Consider the following 16,578-nt stretch of genomic DNA (forward strand, 5'->3'; position numbering starts at 1 on the left):
CACCCCCGCCCCCTGCCCTTCCCGAGGGCAGCAGCCGCGGCCCGGAGATAAGCGCTAGCGCGGCGCAGGGCTCTGCCTGGGCTAGTGGCACCGACGTGGGTATGTTTCTTATGAATATTACACGCGGAGCAGCGTCTGGTCGGGGGGTGCGGTGGGGGGCGCTGGGGGCGGGCGGCAGGGGAGGCCGAGGCGGCTGGGGGGAACGTGGGCCGGCGTGGGGGATGGGGCTGAGGCGAGGGGAGGGATGGGAGCGAGCGGGGGAGCTCGGCGGCGGCGGGAGGAGGGCAGCCTCCCCCCAACCCTCACCTCCCTCCCTCTCCCCGCTCCTAGGCGTCACTGAAGTCCAGGAAAATTATGCTAATGAGAACAAACGGCTCTCACAAAGGGGCTCTCTTTCTTAGGAATCCGTTTAGGAAACCACCTTACCCTGTGCCCTGGACATTTCCAGTTGCGGGGCGAAGGGAAGACGGAACCAGGAGAAGAGAGTTCCCCAGACTTTGGGCAGTTTACCTCACCTCACCTGCCACCCCCAATCCAAGAACCTCAGAGCCAATCTCTGGGGAGCTGGGGTAGGGCCTCCTTTCTCGGGAGACCGCCCCAAGAGCCAACTGGGGTGTTTTTGGTTGTATTTTTTAAGTAGAAACCCTTGAAGTCCTGGCGGCTGGGAGGGAAGTAGCCTGGGGGAGATGCAGGTTGTCCAGGCAGTGAAATGGGACACTCTGGGCTCAGGTACACACAAAGGTGCTAGAATCCTGGGTCTCCAGCTCTTCTGTGCCCATTTCACAGTTCAAACACGCAGCTCACTCTCAGGCAAAGACAGATAAAGTTCTGACCCCCCGCAGGAACGTACACCTATATTTTCTCCCCTAATTGGTGGTAGATAGGGACGCTGAGCAGAGGAAAGGCCCGATGTGCCTGGTAACATTGCCAAAACTTTAAGGAGAATGGATGGTCTTTCTCCTCCTTAACGCCTCCCTCAACTCCCCAGATTCAGAAGTGAACTCTGCAAGGATATGTGTGTGGCAAAAAGAGAGAAATGGAGCTTTCGTGCAATTCCAAGGTGTCAGCGGCCGGTCCTTCTCAAAGGAAGGTGTTAAAAATATAAGTAGTATGTTTAAACTGTCAGGGAGCCAAAGTGTCACCTTAGAGCAAAAACAAAGCCAAGGGAAAAGGGAGAAATCAAAAAGCACTCCGGGCCAGGGTGGCCTCATGCATACCAATGGTTTTTGTCATTTATGGCTGGGCAAGATTTATGACTCGGCGCCCCAAAGCTGTAAACAGAGCACAAAACAGCAAACACTTGCTCCTTATGGCATATTGCTCCAGCGCGACTTGAAAGGGGTAGCCAGGCAGCGTAGGAGGCGAGAGCCGGCCGCAAAAATCCGCTGGGCGGCATTTTCTCTTCAAACCCGCCGGGTTGGATGTGGCATTTGAAGAAAGAAGGCGTGGGTCAATAATCAACCCGCACTTTCTCCTCCAAACTGCTGACGCGACTCGCCGCTTTCTCAGCTAAGCCAGCTGCCGGGAAGGCCAGCTCTTCGTGAGAACCTGCCGGGGGAGGGGATGGCCCAGGGCGCCGAGGTGAGGGATGGGGCACCCCGGGCGCATACCTTTCCGCCGGCGCCAGGGCTGTGCCGGCAAAACGCGGGGACTGCACCCGCCGAGCTGCCGGAGCCCTGGGAAAGCCGGGGCGGGAGCTCGGGCCGGGCCTCCACCCGCCCCCGACTAGGTGGCCTCTGGGCTGCGGGCTGCGACGGACAGAAGTAGGGCTTGGACCTCAGGACTAGGGTCTGGCGGCCTGGCACGCAGACTGCCCGGGTCCAGGCCTCTCTGCTGACATCCAACAGACTGGCTTTTGGAGCTAGGCAGGCGAGGTGATTAAAAATAATAATGTATAATAGCTGACGGATTTTTGTTTGTTTGTTACTGCTTTTTAAAAGAAAAATATCGCCAGTCGATTTCCACCACCGCTGCCGCCGCGCCCTTTCTAGGTAAATCCCGCAGCCATGCAGCCGGCTCTGCCAAAACCGCTGAGGTTTTCTTTGGGGAGAGGACCCCTTGGCTGCCCCAATACCCCTAAGTCCCATGCCCCCACCCCCCATCCCTCGCCCATGTGGACTAGAAGAAAACATTTTCTCAGCAATAGAAGAATCTCTGGAACAGCGGAGGTGCGCTGGTGCCTTTCTACCCTTCACAGGGGCCTCCTTGTGAACTTATCTGCGAGGGCCTGTGGGTGGCTCCACGGCTGGCTATGCAGCCAGGGAGGAAGGTGAGGAATAACTGTTGGCAAGAAGAGGCATAGAAATCCCAGATTGGGGAGGAAAATCAATGAGGAAATAAGCTTGCCTGTGAGGGTGAAGTTGGCATTTTGAGGGTAAAAGGGGACTAGCCTTTTTTTTAAAAAGTATAGCTGTTGTTTAGCTATGATGGAGTGGCTTTAGCTCTTTCCGTGGAGGAAAAACCAACCGGTTCTCTATAAATGCCACTACTGCCTTCTCTCTGTGCACACTTTTATACAGAGTCAGCTCAAGAGTCCATCCTTAGCTATTTATTCCGCGTGCTGGCACTGAAGCGACAATAAAAAGATGCCTTTAACAAACCTCTTCTATTCCCTCTCTCATTCTTTCTAGCGAAACTATATTATTTATGAGTCTTTAACTGGGTCAAAAATGTACCAGAACTGGGTCATAAATCATATGAAATGCTGACAAGTAATTGAACAGCAATTAAAGCTTACATTTTATTTCCAAGGGGTGTTTTAGAGCACTTGAAATGGCCTCAGTCAAACACGGTTAGCGCCTGGGCCAGTAGCGGGGGAGGGCTGAAGCAGCCCTTCCGTCTGGGGAAGTAAATCCCACTCAAGTAGGGGAAACCTGATTTGTTTTTTTTTTCCAGTGCAGAACAAAATAAGATTTTTTTTTTAAGTCAGGAGACAAATACGATTCCCGACTCCTTGTAGGCATCTGTTTTCTCTGCTCCAAGAGCTTCAAGAGCAAAGGAAAGTGAAGTTTCCATCACCTTTTTAGGGAGTTTCCATCCTTTCCGGGAGTGCTGGGTCCCTAAAGCCCAGTTAGCTCAGGCTTTCCCAGTAATTTGGAAGCACACTGTTTAACTCTCTGCCCCCATTCTGGCTACAGCACCGGTTCTGGGGCTCTGAAACCATTGAGAAGTCTGCCTCTGCTTTCTGCAGACTCTGCCTTCAGACTTCCTTCCAGCCCAGGGCACACCAGCCAGTCCTCCAGCCCTCCTAGCTGGCTGAGGGCGTACAAGGGGGTGCCCAAGCCTTGTGCATTATGAAGCCCAAACGCAGCTCCAGCTCCCTGCTTTCTCTGTCTTCTGAATGTTAGAATAACAGAGCTTCTGGGCATTCAGCGCGCTTGCCCCCACCCCAAGCCTCTCCGAGATTTGAGCTGTCCTCCTCCACCCCTACTCGGGCAGAGGGTGCCCAGGGGAACAATGGCTAGTCCTCAGGGTCTAGCTCCTTCCGTCTGGCAAGTGGGAAAGCGCTTCCTGCAACCCAGCACTGAACAAAGTGGCCCGAAGCATCATCAATAAAATGGCAGCGCATCTGGACGCTCATTGATTTCCCTCTCCCAGCTGCTCTGGCTGTCCAGGTCAGCCCTCTCACCCTCCATCCTGGCCGGCAAACACGGCCAAATGGGGCGCGATCCCCCTTCTCCTTCACTCAGCCCCCACCCGCTCCAGGCAGTCGTGTCCAGCGAGCACAGCGTGGGCCACCTTGGCCCGAGCCGGCGCTTTGGGACCCTCCCTCTGCCTGGGGCTCAGCTTCTGGGACTCAAGCCCCGATGCAGTGGACAAAGCCACTGGAGCGTCGGAGGCCACCAGGCCCACCCAGTAGCCCCCAAGTGCCCCTTCCTTTACACGGCCCCCCGATACTTTCCAAGGAATTAAATTCAGTCTGAGGCGCTACTGGGGATCTTTCAAATGCTTTCGGTTCTAAGGGAGAAACAAAGGAAGAGAAGGGCTGAGGGTCCTGTCCCTGAACCAGGGTCTCCTCACCTGACCTTTGTCTCTCACAGCCATAACTCACTCTAGATATGAACAATCAACGGAAATACCTTAAAATAAATTCCATCCTCCTGGTGTGGCCTGGAGTCCCATCGCTAGCTCGCCCAGAACTGCTCCATGAGCGCTGAAAACTGCAACCCGCTAGGAGAGCGCTTTCCGGAGAAGGGGCAGAAGGAGGAGGTGGGTGCGAGGGGGTGGGGGGAAAGCTCTCGCTCTGTAGAGAATCTAGAAAGCGTAATCACAGGCAAAGCCCGCCCGGGTCTCCGCTCCAAATGCCACAATAATGTGCTGTATTATGTGCTCACGTGGTCATACGTCAACTTAAATCCTTCTATTTGAAATAGGGAATCACTGAAGGAACTAGGTTTCCAAGCAGAACATTTAGCTTTTGGGGAGGTGAAGTGGGGGAGCTTGACCAGCAATGGGGAAGGGAAGCACTCTCTAGGGCAGTAGGACGCTGGGGGCATCTCCTCCCACCCCAACACGTGCCACACGAGGCCACTTATCTCCACTTATATTTCTTTACACACGATCCAGACACAAGGGAACAGCAATTCTGTCTCCATTCTTAGAGTCCACGGAACCTTCCTTACAGTTTTCCACTCACACATAAACTGAACCCAGAACACCCAAGCACTCTAGTCTCCCCTGGCCCACTGGCCAGTATGTCAAAAGGCAAGGCGCTAGCCCTGTTTCCAGAAGGAAACCCAATAAGGACTGGCCTAGTCAGTGGACTCCCTAATGGCCTGCCATTGTATGGAGTTTGCTAACACCCACACCATACACCACAGCCACTGGAGAAACCCAAAAGGCCCATAATTACCCGACAAAAGGCTGAAGCACCTCCTCCAAGTCCAGTTGGTTTTTTTTGACGGGAACCCCCTAGAAGAGAGATGCTTGGCTCTAGAGTGATGGGTCAGGGTTTGCTAAATCTGAAGGGACCAAGCGCCCTGGCCAAATCTGTACTTACACATTGCCTTAGTGCACAGCTCAGTGATACATGAAATTATAAGCTTCTGATGATGAAAAATGTAAGGGGAAATGATCTAATTGTCTCTGCAAGAGAGGAAAAAAAAAAGAACCAACCTTTGCTGGCATCCCTCGAATTAACCTACTAGACAATCTAGGACCCTCTCTGCAGACAAGTCTGCCCACCCTCCCCCAAGACAACTCTGTGTCCACCATCAGAAACTGAACTGGACCAACTCAGCTCAGGAAGAACCTGGCATTACCCCTCCCCATCCCACTTCAACTCCTACCTTCTGCTTGGTGACACCATCCACTGACTTTAACACTTCACCCTCTCAGGAGCCACCTAAAAAGTTCCTCTGTTCAGGTCTTAGTTTCTGAACTAGGGGAGTGCTCTGAGGTGGTAAGATCCTCATGCCATATTCTTTTGTTCCTCGAGAGTAGGTCTTCAGCTGGCTAGGCCTCTCTAAGTGTGAGGACTCACTTGTAGCAGCTGCAGGAAGCTGTGCATGATTCCTTCCCTCCTATCCTCCCCCACAGAGGAGCAGAAGAGGCCTGGTGAGAATGTAAGGCCCTCAGCAAAGGGGTCATGGGGATGTCCAAATCACAAGGGCAATAACAGAGGAGGAGACCGAATCCCTTGGAAGTAAGCCCTGGCCTAAGCTAGAGGTAGTGTTCCAATAAGGTTCTATCTGTGGGCTAGCTGGGAGAGAACCTCTTTGAGAACTTTCCCAGCTCTGAACGAAGCCACAAGCTAGAAAGTGAGAACCCAAAGTGAAAACCTGCTTCTCTCAGGTTTTGGGGGTAGAGGACAGGACCAAAGGCTGGTTTCAAAAAGCACTCTCCAGTTCCCCGAGGACTCAGACAACTAATACACTGTCCTCTGCTCCCCTTACCCCTCCACCCACACAATTTCACCCTGAGCTCTCCAGATAGCCTGGCAAACCCCCTTGCCTGCTCCCAACCAAAGTTTCTGCAGAGGCTTTGACTCAAAGATGAGAGGGGGCCCCCTTCAGAACTCTCAGAGCAATCTGGAGCAAACCAAAACTCCCGAGGCCATAAATCAATGGGAGAAGTCTTTGGTACTGCTCCAGAGAAATGCCTTAACGCCAGCAAGGCCCAGCAGCATCTCAGCTCTAGCCAGGAGCCTCTATACTGCTATTAACAGCCCAGTTAATGCTCCAACTGCTGTTTAACAATTAACATTAACGACTTGGGGTGGGATGGGGTGATTGGGTGGGATGTGAAGGGAAAAATCTGAGCAAGTCAAAGGAAATTTAACTTCTGAGGTGAAAACAGCTTCGCTATGAGAGACCTTGGTCTGGGCAAGCCCCCGGGGAACCAGCAGCTGAGAGTCCTCCTTCACCACTCTGAAACCCACTTTCCTGGAGCAAGGCTGTGGGTCTTTTATGGTTCAGTTCCAGAGAACAAGAATAGAGATGCTCAAGTATCTAAGCCCAGGTTGGGAAACCCAGCTGCCAATCTTCCCTCTCCTGACTCCCCCACCCAACCTGGCCAGGGCTGGGGACACATACCCTGGATCCATGCACCAGAGCCAAAATAGCCATGAAGTTGTCTTGGAAGGAGCAGGTGACCAAGGATACAGAGCTTTAGTCAATATTTGCAAGGCTGTTGGCAGATTAGCTATATCTGTATTCAAACACTGCAATCTGATTTCTCTGTCAAAAATACACTTAACATTTTTCTCCCTTTACTTAACTCTAGTGGTTTTTCTACTCAGCGTCAGGTAGGGCCTTCTTTGCTCACGGTGTGTGTGTGTGTGTGTGTGTGTGTGTGTGTGTGAGAGAGAGAGAGAGAGAGAGAGAGAGAGAGAGAGAGAGAGAGAGAGAGAGAGTGAGAGAGAGTAGATTATAGATCATTATTTAATATGAGATATTTCCTGTGGGTGCAACTACAGTACAAATGAGCTCCAAGTTCTCTGGACACATATGGATGTGTATATCATTTTATACACATGGCCGCAGACCTCTGCAACTATTTACACATGCAGTGGTTCTGTTGTGTGCAGAGATGCAAATCATAAGTACACACTGAGTTGCAAATTCCTGAAATGCTCCATCTATACTTGGTATAAACAGACATACAGTAGCTGAGAACGTAACCAGCTTTACAATTACTCTGTTTACTTCCTATCTGATAAAGTAATAATTGTATCTGGAATACCATATCAGTCTTAGAGCAACACTGAATAGCATGTTTTGATTAATTAACAACCTGATATCTATTGTAGGAGCAGATTTCAGGGAAGGCTGAGGCCTAGGGAATAGAAGATAAAAATCTCAGAAAACTTTTCAAAATAAGTAATTCCTGAAAGCACAAAGCAAATCCATTCTTTCAACCCAAGCTTTTGAAAGCTATTCCAGCAGCCCTTCCCCCAAATAGGCACCAAATTTATGGATCTTTTACAAGGTAATAAACCACAGTAATTACCTCCCTGCATCCCAAACTAAGAGAACAAATTAATCCAGAACTTGAAAAGAATTTTAAAGATTTTTCCCTTGTTCCAAATAGGAAAAGAAAACGCCGAGACATACAAAACTCATGCTTTTCGTATAGGAGGATCAGCGGATCAGCCCAGCTAAAGAAACCGAGAAGCCCAGCTGCCTGCGATGGTCTACACATTTGAAATACAGCAACTTCCTTCGTGCCAAGGAAAGGCAAAACGATAGGAGAAACTGCAAGGCGGCGACACAAGTTTCCTCCACGCTGAGCTGGGACTGGCCACAACTGCCGAGCTCACAGTCTCCGCAGGCGCTGCAAACAGTCCACAAGGAGAGCAGCCCACGCAGCAGCTGCCACGCCAGTGGCCTCTACTTGCTTTTGCCCTGCTGTTCCGTGTAGCGGTTTGGTCTGTCTGGGGCATGCTGGAGGGGACAAACACACCCTTCTGAGCCCCCTGCCCCACACACAGACACACATCTTTGGTCTATGCAACCGCCCCTCCGTATGAAGCCGGCTTTGGGGCAGAGCTTTGTCCGCTGAAGCCCCGCATTGGCTGGGCGTGCAGCTGAGGGGAACCAGCCCCCAAACTCCTCTGAAGTTAAATATTGACCAGCACCTCTTTCAAAGGGCAAGGGGTTGCAGCTGCCAGGGAGAGTAAACTCCTGCCCAAAGGCCTGGTGTGAAACCCGGGGCAGTGAAGAGTTTTGACGCAGCGCTTACCTCGAAAGATGTCGAAGACTGAGCTCGAGAGTGTCTCCAGCTCCGGGAACTCAGGGAACCGCCGTTTCCGGTGTCTGGGCGCTCTGCGGACAAACAAACAGCAGAGGGTGAACAGCGGCTGCGGAGGAAGGGAGTTGGAAGGCCGGAGGCCGAGGCGAAGGCGGCGCGGGCACCAGGGTGGCCCCCGGGGTGACACGGACACGGAGGAGTCTCCAGGGCACTCGTCCATGCGGCTCACTCATTGCTTGAAAGGTTCCGGTCTACAAATAGCCTGAAGATGATGATTTATTTTTGTAAAATAAATACATACTCCATCTCCGCACCCACACTCTTTTTTTTTTTTTCTTTTTATGGGGGGCGGGAAGCGGGAAGAAAATGGACCAGACGGAGGAAGACAAGAAGGTGGAAGAGGCTTTCTGTTGGTGTCCGCTCTGCTGTGAGAGCTCCTCTCGCACCTCAACTTGGTGATGTGAATGCACGCTTTATTTTCTTTTGCTAACAAAGGGAAGCCTTGTCTGGGAGCATTCAATCACGGACTCTCCTGAAACCTCACTAATAGTGTTCATTTCTGTTTGGCGCGAAATCAGATTCCAGCTCAGCCCATGGGCTGGGGCAGTCTTGTGAGGTTTTGTCTTCTGGTTCATTAAAGCTCTGGGGCATCCTTTCTCAGTCCCAGTGGGCTGGCAGGACCACCACAGTGCCCAGTCCCTCAGAGTAGGCCAGTTATAGTTTCTGGAAGTGGGGGAAACGGGGAAGGATGCGGGCATCAGACAATAACCGATCTGGGGGCCCTACCCAGCCTCCCTATGCACAGCAGCCACGAGCCGCTCCAGGCCCCAATTCCGCTGCTGCCTCATCCCTTAAGATATTTGCAACCCTCTCTGGCTCTCTAACTAGCAAATGGTCAGCCAACTTTCAAAGGATGGGGGAAGACACTGAGGAGGGACAAAGAATCCTCCTGTGCGTTGGGTTCAGGCTTGGAGAAGTTCTTTGCTGGGATGGGACTCTGAGGGCCGGTTGCTTCCACAGCTCTGTCCCTGCCCCACTATCCCTTCACCCAGGCCTGGGTGGCCTCCCCACACTCCAGCCTGCCTAAATTAGCCCCAGTGGCTGTCCCACGTCCATGCAATCCTGCTGATAGTGCCAAGAGAGGCTACCAAATAGCCGGTAAGTACCCTGACCCTCAGGCTTCAGGGTCCTCTAGCACACTGAACAAGTGGCCGCACACCAGCAGGTAGCTGCCCTCTGCCACCACCTCGACCTGCAGGCCCCATTGTCCATCAAGCACTTGGGACTCAGAATCCATGCTGGGCTCTTTCTCTTGTTCAAACTTGCCCTCTATGTCCCCAAAGGGAGTGCCCCCTGGCCTTGGGGATCCGGGCCTGACCCTGAGCAAGGTGGGGCTTAGCTACCCTGCACATTACCACTCAGCTTAGCCCCAGGAGGATCTGCTGCACCACCATCCACCACAACACACATCCCCACCCCCTCACGCTTAGGAGTATTGTCATTATTATGGTGATTATTGTTGTTGCTATTTCCTTATCCCCAAGTCAAATATTCATGGCTGCTGTTCCACCATAAATCGTTCAGACTAATGAGTCACAAAGAGATGCTGCCCAGGTCTCTCCCTCTGCAATGGCCGCCACCACCGCGGCCTCTCTCTCCGCGTTTTTGGCGCTCGCCCGGCGCGGGTGATTTATGAACACCGGGAAAATTGGACAAAGCCGCGCGTCCGTTCTGTGGTATCTCTGCAGCCTTCCCCAGTGTGAATCAGAACATTACCAACTGTCTGCGCATCCGTCCCACTTCATCACCAAAGCCAAGATGTGACCGCAGAAATCCCGAGCCCAAACTCACGTTTGCCTGGACGCGGCACGCTCCACAGACTCGCAGAACCCCTGCAGGAAAAGCCCCAAGACCCAGCGTGGGCCCGCCAGCTCCAGTCCTGGCCGCTGACGGCCTCTCTCCACCACTCCTGAAGGAGTTAAAAAGCCTTTGGATACAAATCTGAGTATGTGTGCTTTTAAAAATCAAATAGGAAGTTGGGGGACTCACTTCTGAGAGATTCATTCCTAGTGAAGCCCTGACAACTCCGATCCATTCCTGACGATCCGCATTAATTATTTAATGAGTCACGTGACCACAAAGATGACAATTTCAATATCTCCCTCGAACAGGCGCTACACCTTTATCTGCTGCAACAAGGAACTTGTTTGACTTTTTTAGTTCCAAGGCCTCTGAAACGCAGATGCCCTTGCCTGGCTCCCAGGCAAGCCACCGCCATGTACATCCCAGGGCCAGCCATAGTAGAATTCCAGGACTAGGAGAACTGTGGACAGTCAGGTGCCCTGATTTCGGTCCCCTCCTGAGCCCAGAGGTCAGCCCACCTGTCTCAGCACACTGGCTAAAGCAGTTTGGTTACATGATTTCCCCAGCTGCTTTGGCGGCTCATCAGGCAAGAAACCACCCTTCCTCCCTGGCCTCTGGACACCTGTGGCCCTCTGTTTCAAGTGTAAGCTCAGATGCACATGTCCATTCCAGGCTGCTGCAGAGAAAAGATGTCTGTACACTTACCCCTACCCAAGGTGAGATCAAAGACTCTGTTCAAACTACGCACTCATTAACATCAAGAACGTGAAGGGGAAGCGTTCAGCTGCCTCAGTTTCCTCATTGGTAAACTGAGAAGACTGAACCAAAACGGCCTCCAGATCTCTTTTTCCCTGGACATCCTTTCAATCAGGGAATTCTCTTTTAGCCCCAGGAATCAATCCCAGAGAGGGTGGGACTGGCCTGAAAGCAGGGGTGGGGGAGAGGGGCCCCCATGAGTTTGGGGCCTTGAGAAGAAGAGATGCCAGAGTTCCAGGACTGAAGTTTCAGACTAGAATGTTTCACGACAGCGCCAGCAGCCTCCCTGATGCTATCAAGGAGTTAGAACACACTCTCTTCTTCCTCCTCCTTCCCAGCCCCTACTCTTTGCGAGAGGAAGCAGTTATTCTTGGGCCAGTGTATAATATAGACAAGGGGCAACAGGAGCAGCTGTTGGGAAAGGTGAGCCTGTGTTCTTCAATACCAGCCCGCAGCTAGGGATGCAGAGACCAAGAGAGTACAAAGAACAGCCTATTGCCTGCACAGAACCAACGCATTCACACAGGAAGTCCCAGGTTTCTGTTTGCTACAGTGATTCTTCGGGGTTTTTTCTTTCTTTCCATTCCAAAGAGCCGTGGATATGTTTCTATGTTGAAAGGGCTGTAGAAAAGGCAGTGGTGAGAAAAGCAGCACAGACTGGAAGCTCAGGGAAGCAGGGGGACACAGGAGAGATGGTGATACCCATCCCATGGGGAGGAGGCTGAGAAGTGGGGGGAATGTGGGCACCCTGGGACAGGTGAATATAAAGTCAAAGATGCTGTGTGGAGGGCCCACTCTCCATATATCTAGGTAATCTTCCCAGGAGGTCCATCCTGGGTATTAAGTACTCTACTATGCCTGTCACAGTTGAATTCCTGCTGTAATAAAACACCGGGTATATCGTAGATTTCAGCAAAACTAGGAAAGAGAGCCTGAAAAGTGCCATCTCTCTTCATGGGGGAGAGTGTTAAGTACTTAATTCAAACTGTGACCATTAAAGTGTCTCCTATCCGATTAGGTTGATTTCAGATGTTGACAAAACTTTTATCTCCGGAGTCATGCACAGTGTGGCTCTGTGACTAAAGCAGATGAGTGTGTGTTAGAGGGAAGGAGGGGAAAAGAGAGAAAGAAGAGGGGAGCATGTATGAGGGTCATTTTTGTAGGAGGCTTATAGAGCTTACGCAAAATACTGTCTTTAAAGGCCAAGGGTTTGAGGGGCCAGTAGGGTCCGCTTTAAAAAAAAAATTAATGAGATAGAAAATTTGTCCTCTGGGTGAACTCTTATGGTTGCCCTAGCAAGGGGCAGACAATGAACGATTTTGAAGCACAAAGTGGGATTTTCTAAGCTGTTATAACAAACTCCCTTAAAGGCCAAATCTGAAGCAGGCAAAACACTTGAAGAAATGACATAGTCATTTGGATCATTGTGGGTAATTTTGGCTTTGTAAAACTTACCAATACCTTAATAATCAAGACAGCTTGGGCAAAAACTGCCATTTTGTTCTGGAATATTGGAAAAACAATCTCAATCCTCTCTCTTTTTTTCCTGGATAGATTTAGAGTAAGTGAAAGAAAGTTACCTCTTCCACCCCTATACAAGTGCCCCCAGTATGAAGCTAATGAATGCCTCCGTACCCCTCCTTCCTCACCAAGGAGAAATATAAGAATTTACCTTAAATGATGATAATCTGCCATTTGAGGTTTTGCAGCTCGACGCTCAATTTCCACCAAGAGTCTAGGCATTTTTTGAGCAGACGGCCAAGATGCTGAGTCTTTGCCCGAGACCACATTATTTTCAAGAAGATCCCTCGCTTCTCCACAGACTTTTCCCAGAGAATGCCTTTCAGAATTGCTGTTGAATTACAAAGAAGTATTTATTGTATGAGGTGATTAATGATTCCTGGGGAAATTGCTATTTTCAGCGTGATTTAATTTCGTTTTACAAGTGAGTGTAGTAGGGGGAGGGTTAATAAGTTTTAGCAGCAGTTGCAGGGCCTCCAGAAATCCCTGGCACCCGTTGGCACCTTATAAAATGCACTTTATGCCAGGTTTGGCCTGACTTGGGAAGGAGTGTATTTGTTTGCCCCTGAATTTTCTTGGGGAGAGGAGGTGGCCCCTCAGAGACTGGTGTCCACTTTCCTCTCAGATCTGGTTTGCTCCCAGGTAGAGAACCATCACCCTTGCCTGTTATCACACACAGAGCAGCCGAGGCGAAAGGGGTAACAGCACTGACTACTGGCTAAGGGTGGTTAGCCTCGGATGGGAAAATGTGTTTAAAAATCCTCTGATACTGCAGAGGTAGGTGAGTTCCCCCCTCCCATCTCTGCTAAAATTGTTACATGAACTAAAAACTACACTCATTCAAAGTCAGGTGACAGTTCTAATATTTGGGGGCTAGTAGCTGTTGGTTTTCTGAATCTTGTTGCAGAGTACTCCCTTCAGTGACAACCAAGTCTAAATCCTCTTTACTAATTTGTAAATCAGTAAACAAATACTAGGGCTATGAAGATTGAGAATGGGGTTTGATTTCAACCTTCTGAATCTAGATCTCTAGGTTGCGCAGAAAGATCCAGGAGCATTTGAGGAAGGCGACCCTAGGTCGGAGATTGGCTTTCTTCCAGCACTTAATACTCCCAGGTCTACCTTGCTTAAGGTGTCATTATGCTTTTTCTTTCCTCAGAAGAAACTCTGGAAGGTGTACTGGGAAAATTCAGTTTATTTTGAAAGCTCCTGCTTCAAAAAAGAAAAAAGAAAGGAGAAAGAAAGAAACAAACAAAAATCCCAAAGCTGTAGTTAGTGAAGAAGAGAACCTTATAAACAGCCAAGAAACAAAAAGCAATCTCAACTCTTTGCACAAACTAGTTTTTATCTCCAGGGAAACAGACAGATTAAGCGTGAAGGTGCAATAAATACCAAAGAGACCACTTCTTTCCAAGTGTGCTCAGAGTTCAGCATGTAGAACAGCTGCAGAAAGTCCTGGGCCCACAGCACTGTGCAGTTTCACCTTTCATTGCAGAGAAGGACACGTTTCTATGCCTTACAGAGACTTGAAGCCTGAAAGCCTGGCCAAGTTTGGGAAGAGGAGCCCTCTCAGAGCTCAAGAGCCTTCCTGCTCTTTGGAACTTTTCCCACAGTGGGTCAAACTTGACAAGAGTTCAGCTCAAGTTGAACAAATTATGTGAGCAGTTAGTCCAAGTGAATGCAACTCAAGCCATCTACAGGAATTTTACATGCAAGGTCAACCATTTCAATTGAGATAATTTTTTTTTAATTAAAAGTAGGAAACACACAAATATGTCTCAGAACTTTGTTTTTTAAACGGAGTTTATTCTTAGCACATGTCTTTCTATAGAGCCACACCACAATTCGTAGAGTTGCACATGGGTCTAAATGCACTCTCCCTCCCCCAAGATTGTGCTTCGGAATAAGACAACAATATCTCCACAACAATATTTTAAATAAATGAAAGGAAAGGAAACTAACGTGTCACATCTACCATCAAGGTCTGTACATTTTGAGAAATAAATAATCTTGTGAGGTCCACAATGTCTACTCATTTATTCAGTTCGGTACAAGCTTGTATGAGCTGCCTTAATGAGGGAAGGGGAAATAAGGAAGAAAGGAAAAGGGTCTGATTTCTTCTGCTTGCAACAAATATACATGTACATGTCCCCAGTCAGCATGGGTTGTGCGACTGACTTTAGCCATCTCAAAAGTATTTGATGCCAAGTGGTTCTTCTCAGGTACCCAAACCTGGCAGCCTTGTTCAGGCCAGCAGGTTGTCGCACCAGTCAGCATCTTGGCCATTGTCCTCTCTTGGGCGGCAAACAGCTCACACTCTTACCCGGAAAATGTCTTCTTTTTATTATCCTTTTCACCTTTTATTATCCTTTTCACCAAGCTGAGTTTTGTTTTGGGGTCTGTTGTAGTCCAGATGGGGAGGGGTGGATGGGAAAGGGGCAGAAGAGGAAAGAAAAGCATGTGAGGGCAAGAACTGGTCTAGAGCTCTGAAAGATTATATGGAGGAGGGAATGGGTGTGGAGGCGCCCTGGTGGGGGTGAGGATGGGGGTGCGGGTGTGGGCTCTGAGTTTGTGGTTTCCCCGGTGGGCCTGCTGAGGCCGCGGCCGAGTTGGAGGATCGCATCTTAGTGTTGGGCAGTTTGTGATCTTTCTTCCACTTCATCCTTCGGTTCTGAAACCAGATCTTGACCTGGCGCTCGGACAAGCAGAGCGTGTGGGCAATTTCGATGCGGCGACGCCGGGTCAGGTAGCGGTTAAAGTGGAACTCCTTCTCCAGCTCCAAGACCTGCTGCCGGGTGTAGGCGGTTCGGGAGCGCTTGGGCTCCCCTCCGTTATAACTGGGGTTGACTGAAAGCCCATAACCCCGAAGGAGAAAGACAAGGAGGAGGGAGTGGAAGAGAGGGAAAAGAGGAGGAAAGAGAAGGTGGGGTGGGGGAAGAGCAATTGGACATCATCATTATATAATAACCTGACACCAAGTTCACGCAAGATACATAAAACGGCAAAGAAAATGTTTCACAGGCTATTGACAAGGGAAACACCCGAGAGCCATAAAGAATAGTGCTGGGCATTGGGGCTGAAGAAAAGCTTCAAAGACACATGGCCTGAAGCCTCTGCCAGGGCAATTAAATTTATGGGGGCTATAATTACTGCCCTAACAGTTTGGCGTCTCGTAAATCTCCCGATAAAGGGACCCCGGGTACAAAAGGATTCTCACGTTGGGATCAGGCGGCTGGCTGGCGCGCACACACCCACATCCCACTGAAGCTAGAGCCAGCTGGGGGCTCCCCTCCCGAGGCCCCCAACCCCTCGGCCTCTCCCCCACGACCCCCGCCCCGACCCTGGAACCCGGGCTCGGTCCCAGCCCACCCTCCCGCGCCTCCCCAGCGGCGCCACGTACCGGCGCTGACATGGATCTTCTTCATCCAGGGGTACACCACGGGCTCCTTGCCCTTCAGGCCCAGCGGGCTCTTGTCGCCCAGGAGCAGCGGGCACGCGGGGTCGCTGCCCCCTGCCGGGACGCCCGGGGTGGCGGGAGCCGCCTCGCAGCGCCGCGGGGGCGCGGAGGCAGCCGCACGATGCTGCGGGGGAGACGGCGGCGGGGGCTGCCGCCCGGGCGGCATGACATGGCTCGCATGCACACCGTGCGCGGGACCCTTGGCGTGCGCCGGGGGCTGCTCGGGCTGCGGCGGCCGCCCGGGGCTGGCGCCGCCGCGGTAGCCATAGGGGTAGGCGGTGTCGGCGGCACAGTGCGCGGGGTAGAGCGCGGCTGCGGGATAGGAGGCCTCGCGGGCGGCCCGCGGCGCGTAGTAGGAAGCTGGGGGCTCTCGGCTGCCGCCCGCGTGGGGGAGCTGGGGCTGCTGCTGCGGCAGGTGCTGGGCCGCGGGCACTGAGGGCTGCTGGTAGCCCGGGCCCCCGCCAGGGCCGCCGTCTCTGCCGCCTGGGCCGCTGTGCTGCGCGTACTCCTCGAAGGGAGGGAACTTGGGCTCGATGTAGTTGGAGTTTATCAAAAACGAGCTCATGGTCATTAATTTGTGAAGTGCAAAAATACTAATTTTTCTCGCGTTGTCGTTTTTCTGGGCTCGCCGAGGCCCCTCCCCCTCCTGCCTCGCTTCCCATCCCCCCTTTCCTCCGCTCCCTTCCCCTCCCCCGCTGTCAATCGCCCACCCCTCCCCCTCCCCTCCCCCTCCCTCCGCCGCCGACGCCACCAAAGTTCGCGCCGCTCCTCCCCCGCGGCTCCCGCCCGCG

The 16,578-nt window shown here is 51.6% G+C and overlaps 1 protein-coding gene across 1 annotated transcript; it reads right to left on the reverse strand.

Annotated features, from left to right (window-relative positions):
• Nucleotides 1–14,104: 14,104 nt before the first annotated feature.
• Nucleotides 14,105–16,399, reverse strand: HOXA4 (homeobox A4). Its single transcript, XM_007466079.1, has 2 exons — nt 15,731–16,399; nt 14,105–15,177 (listed from the first exon to the last, which is right to left on the reverse strand). Exons 1-2 carry the CDS (start codon nt 16,356–16,358, stop codon nt 14,825–14,827), a joined length of 981 nt encoding a protein of 326 aa, XP_007466141.1. The 5' UTR covers nt 16,359–16,399; the 3' UTR covers nt 14,105–14,824.
• Nucleotides 16,400–16,578: the final 179 nt, after the last annotated feature.

Source organism: Lipotes vexillifer, unplaced genomic scaffold, assembly GCF_000442215.2.
Source record: "Lipotes vexillifer unplaced genomic scaffold, Lipotes_vexillifer_v1.1 scaffold150, whole genome shotgun sequence".
NCBI classification, from domain to species: Eukaryota; Metazoa; Chordata; class Mammalia; order Artiodactyla; family Lipotidae; genus Lipotes; species Lipotes vexillifer.

What these genes read in the sequence shown, in the direction of transcription:
- HOXA4 (XM_007466079.1), bottom strand. Translation starts at nt 16,358, where the DNA reads ATGACCATGAGCTCGTTTTTGATAAACTCCAACTACATCGAGCCCAAG. An exon ending in GAAGATCCATGTCAGCGCCG is followed by an intron (nt 15,178 to 15,730) that starts GTACGTGGCGCC and finishes ATGGGCTTTCAG; the next exon opens with TCAACCCCAGTTATAACGGA.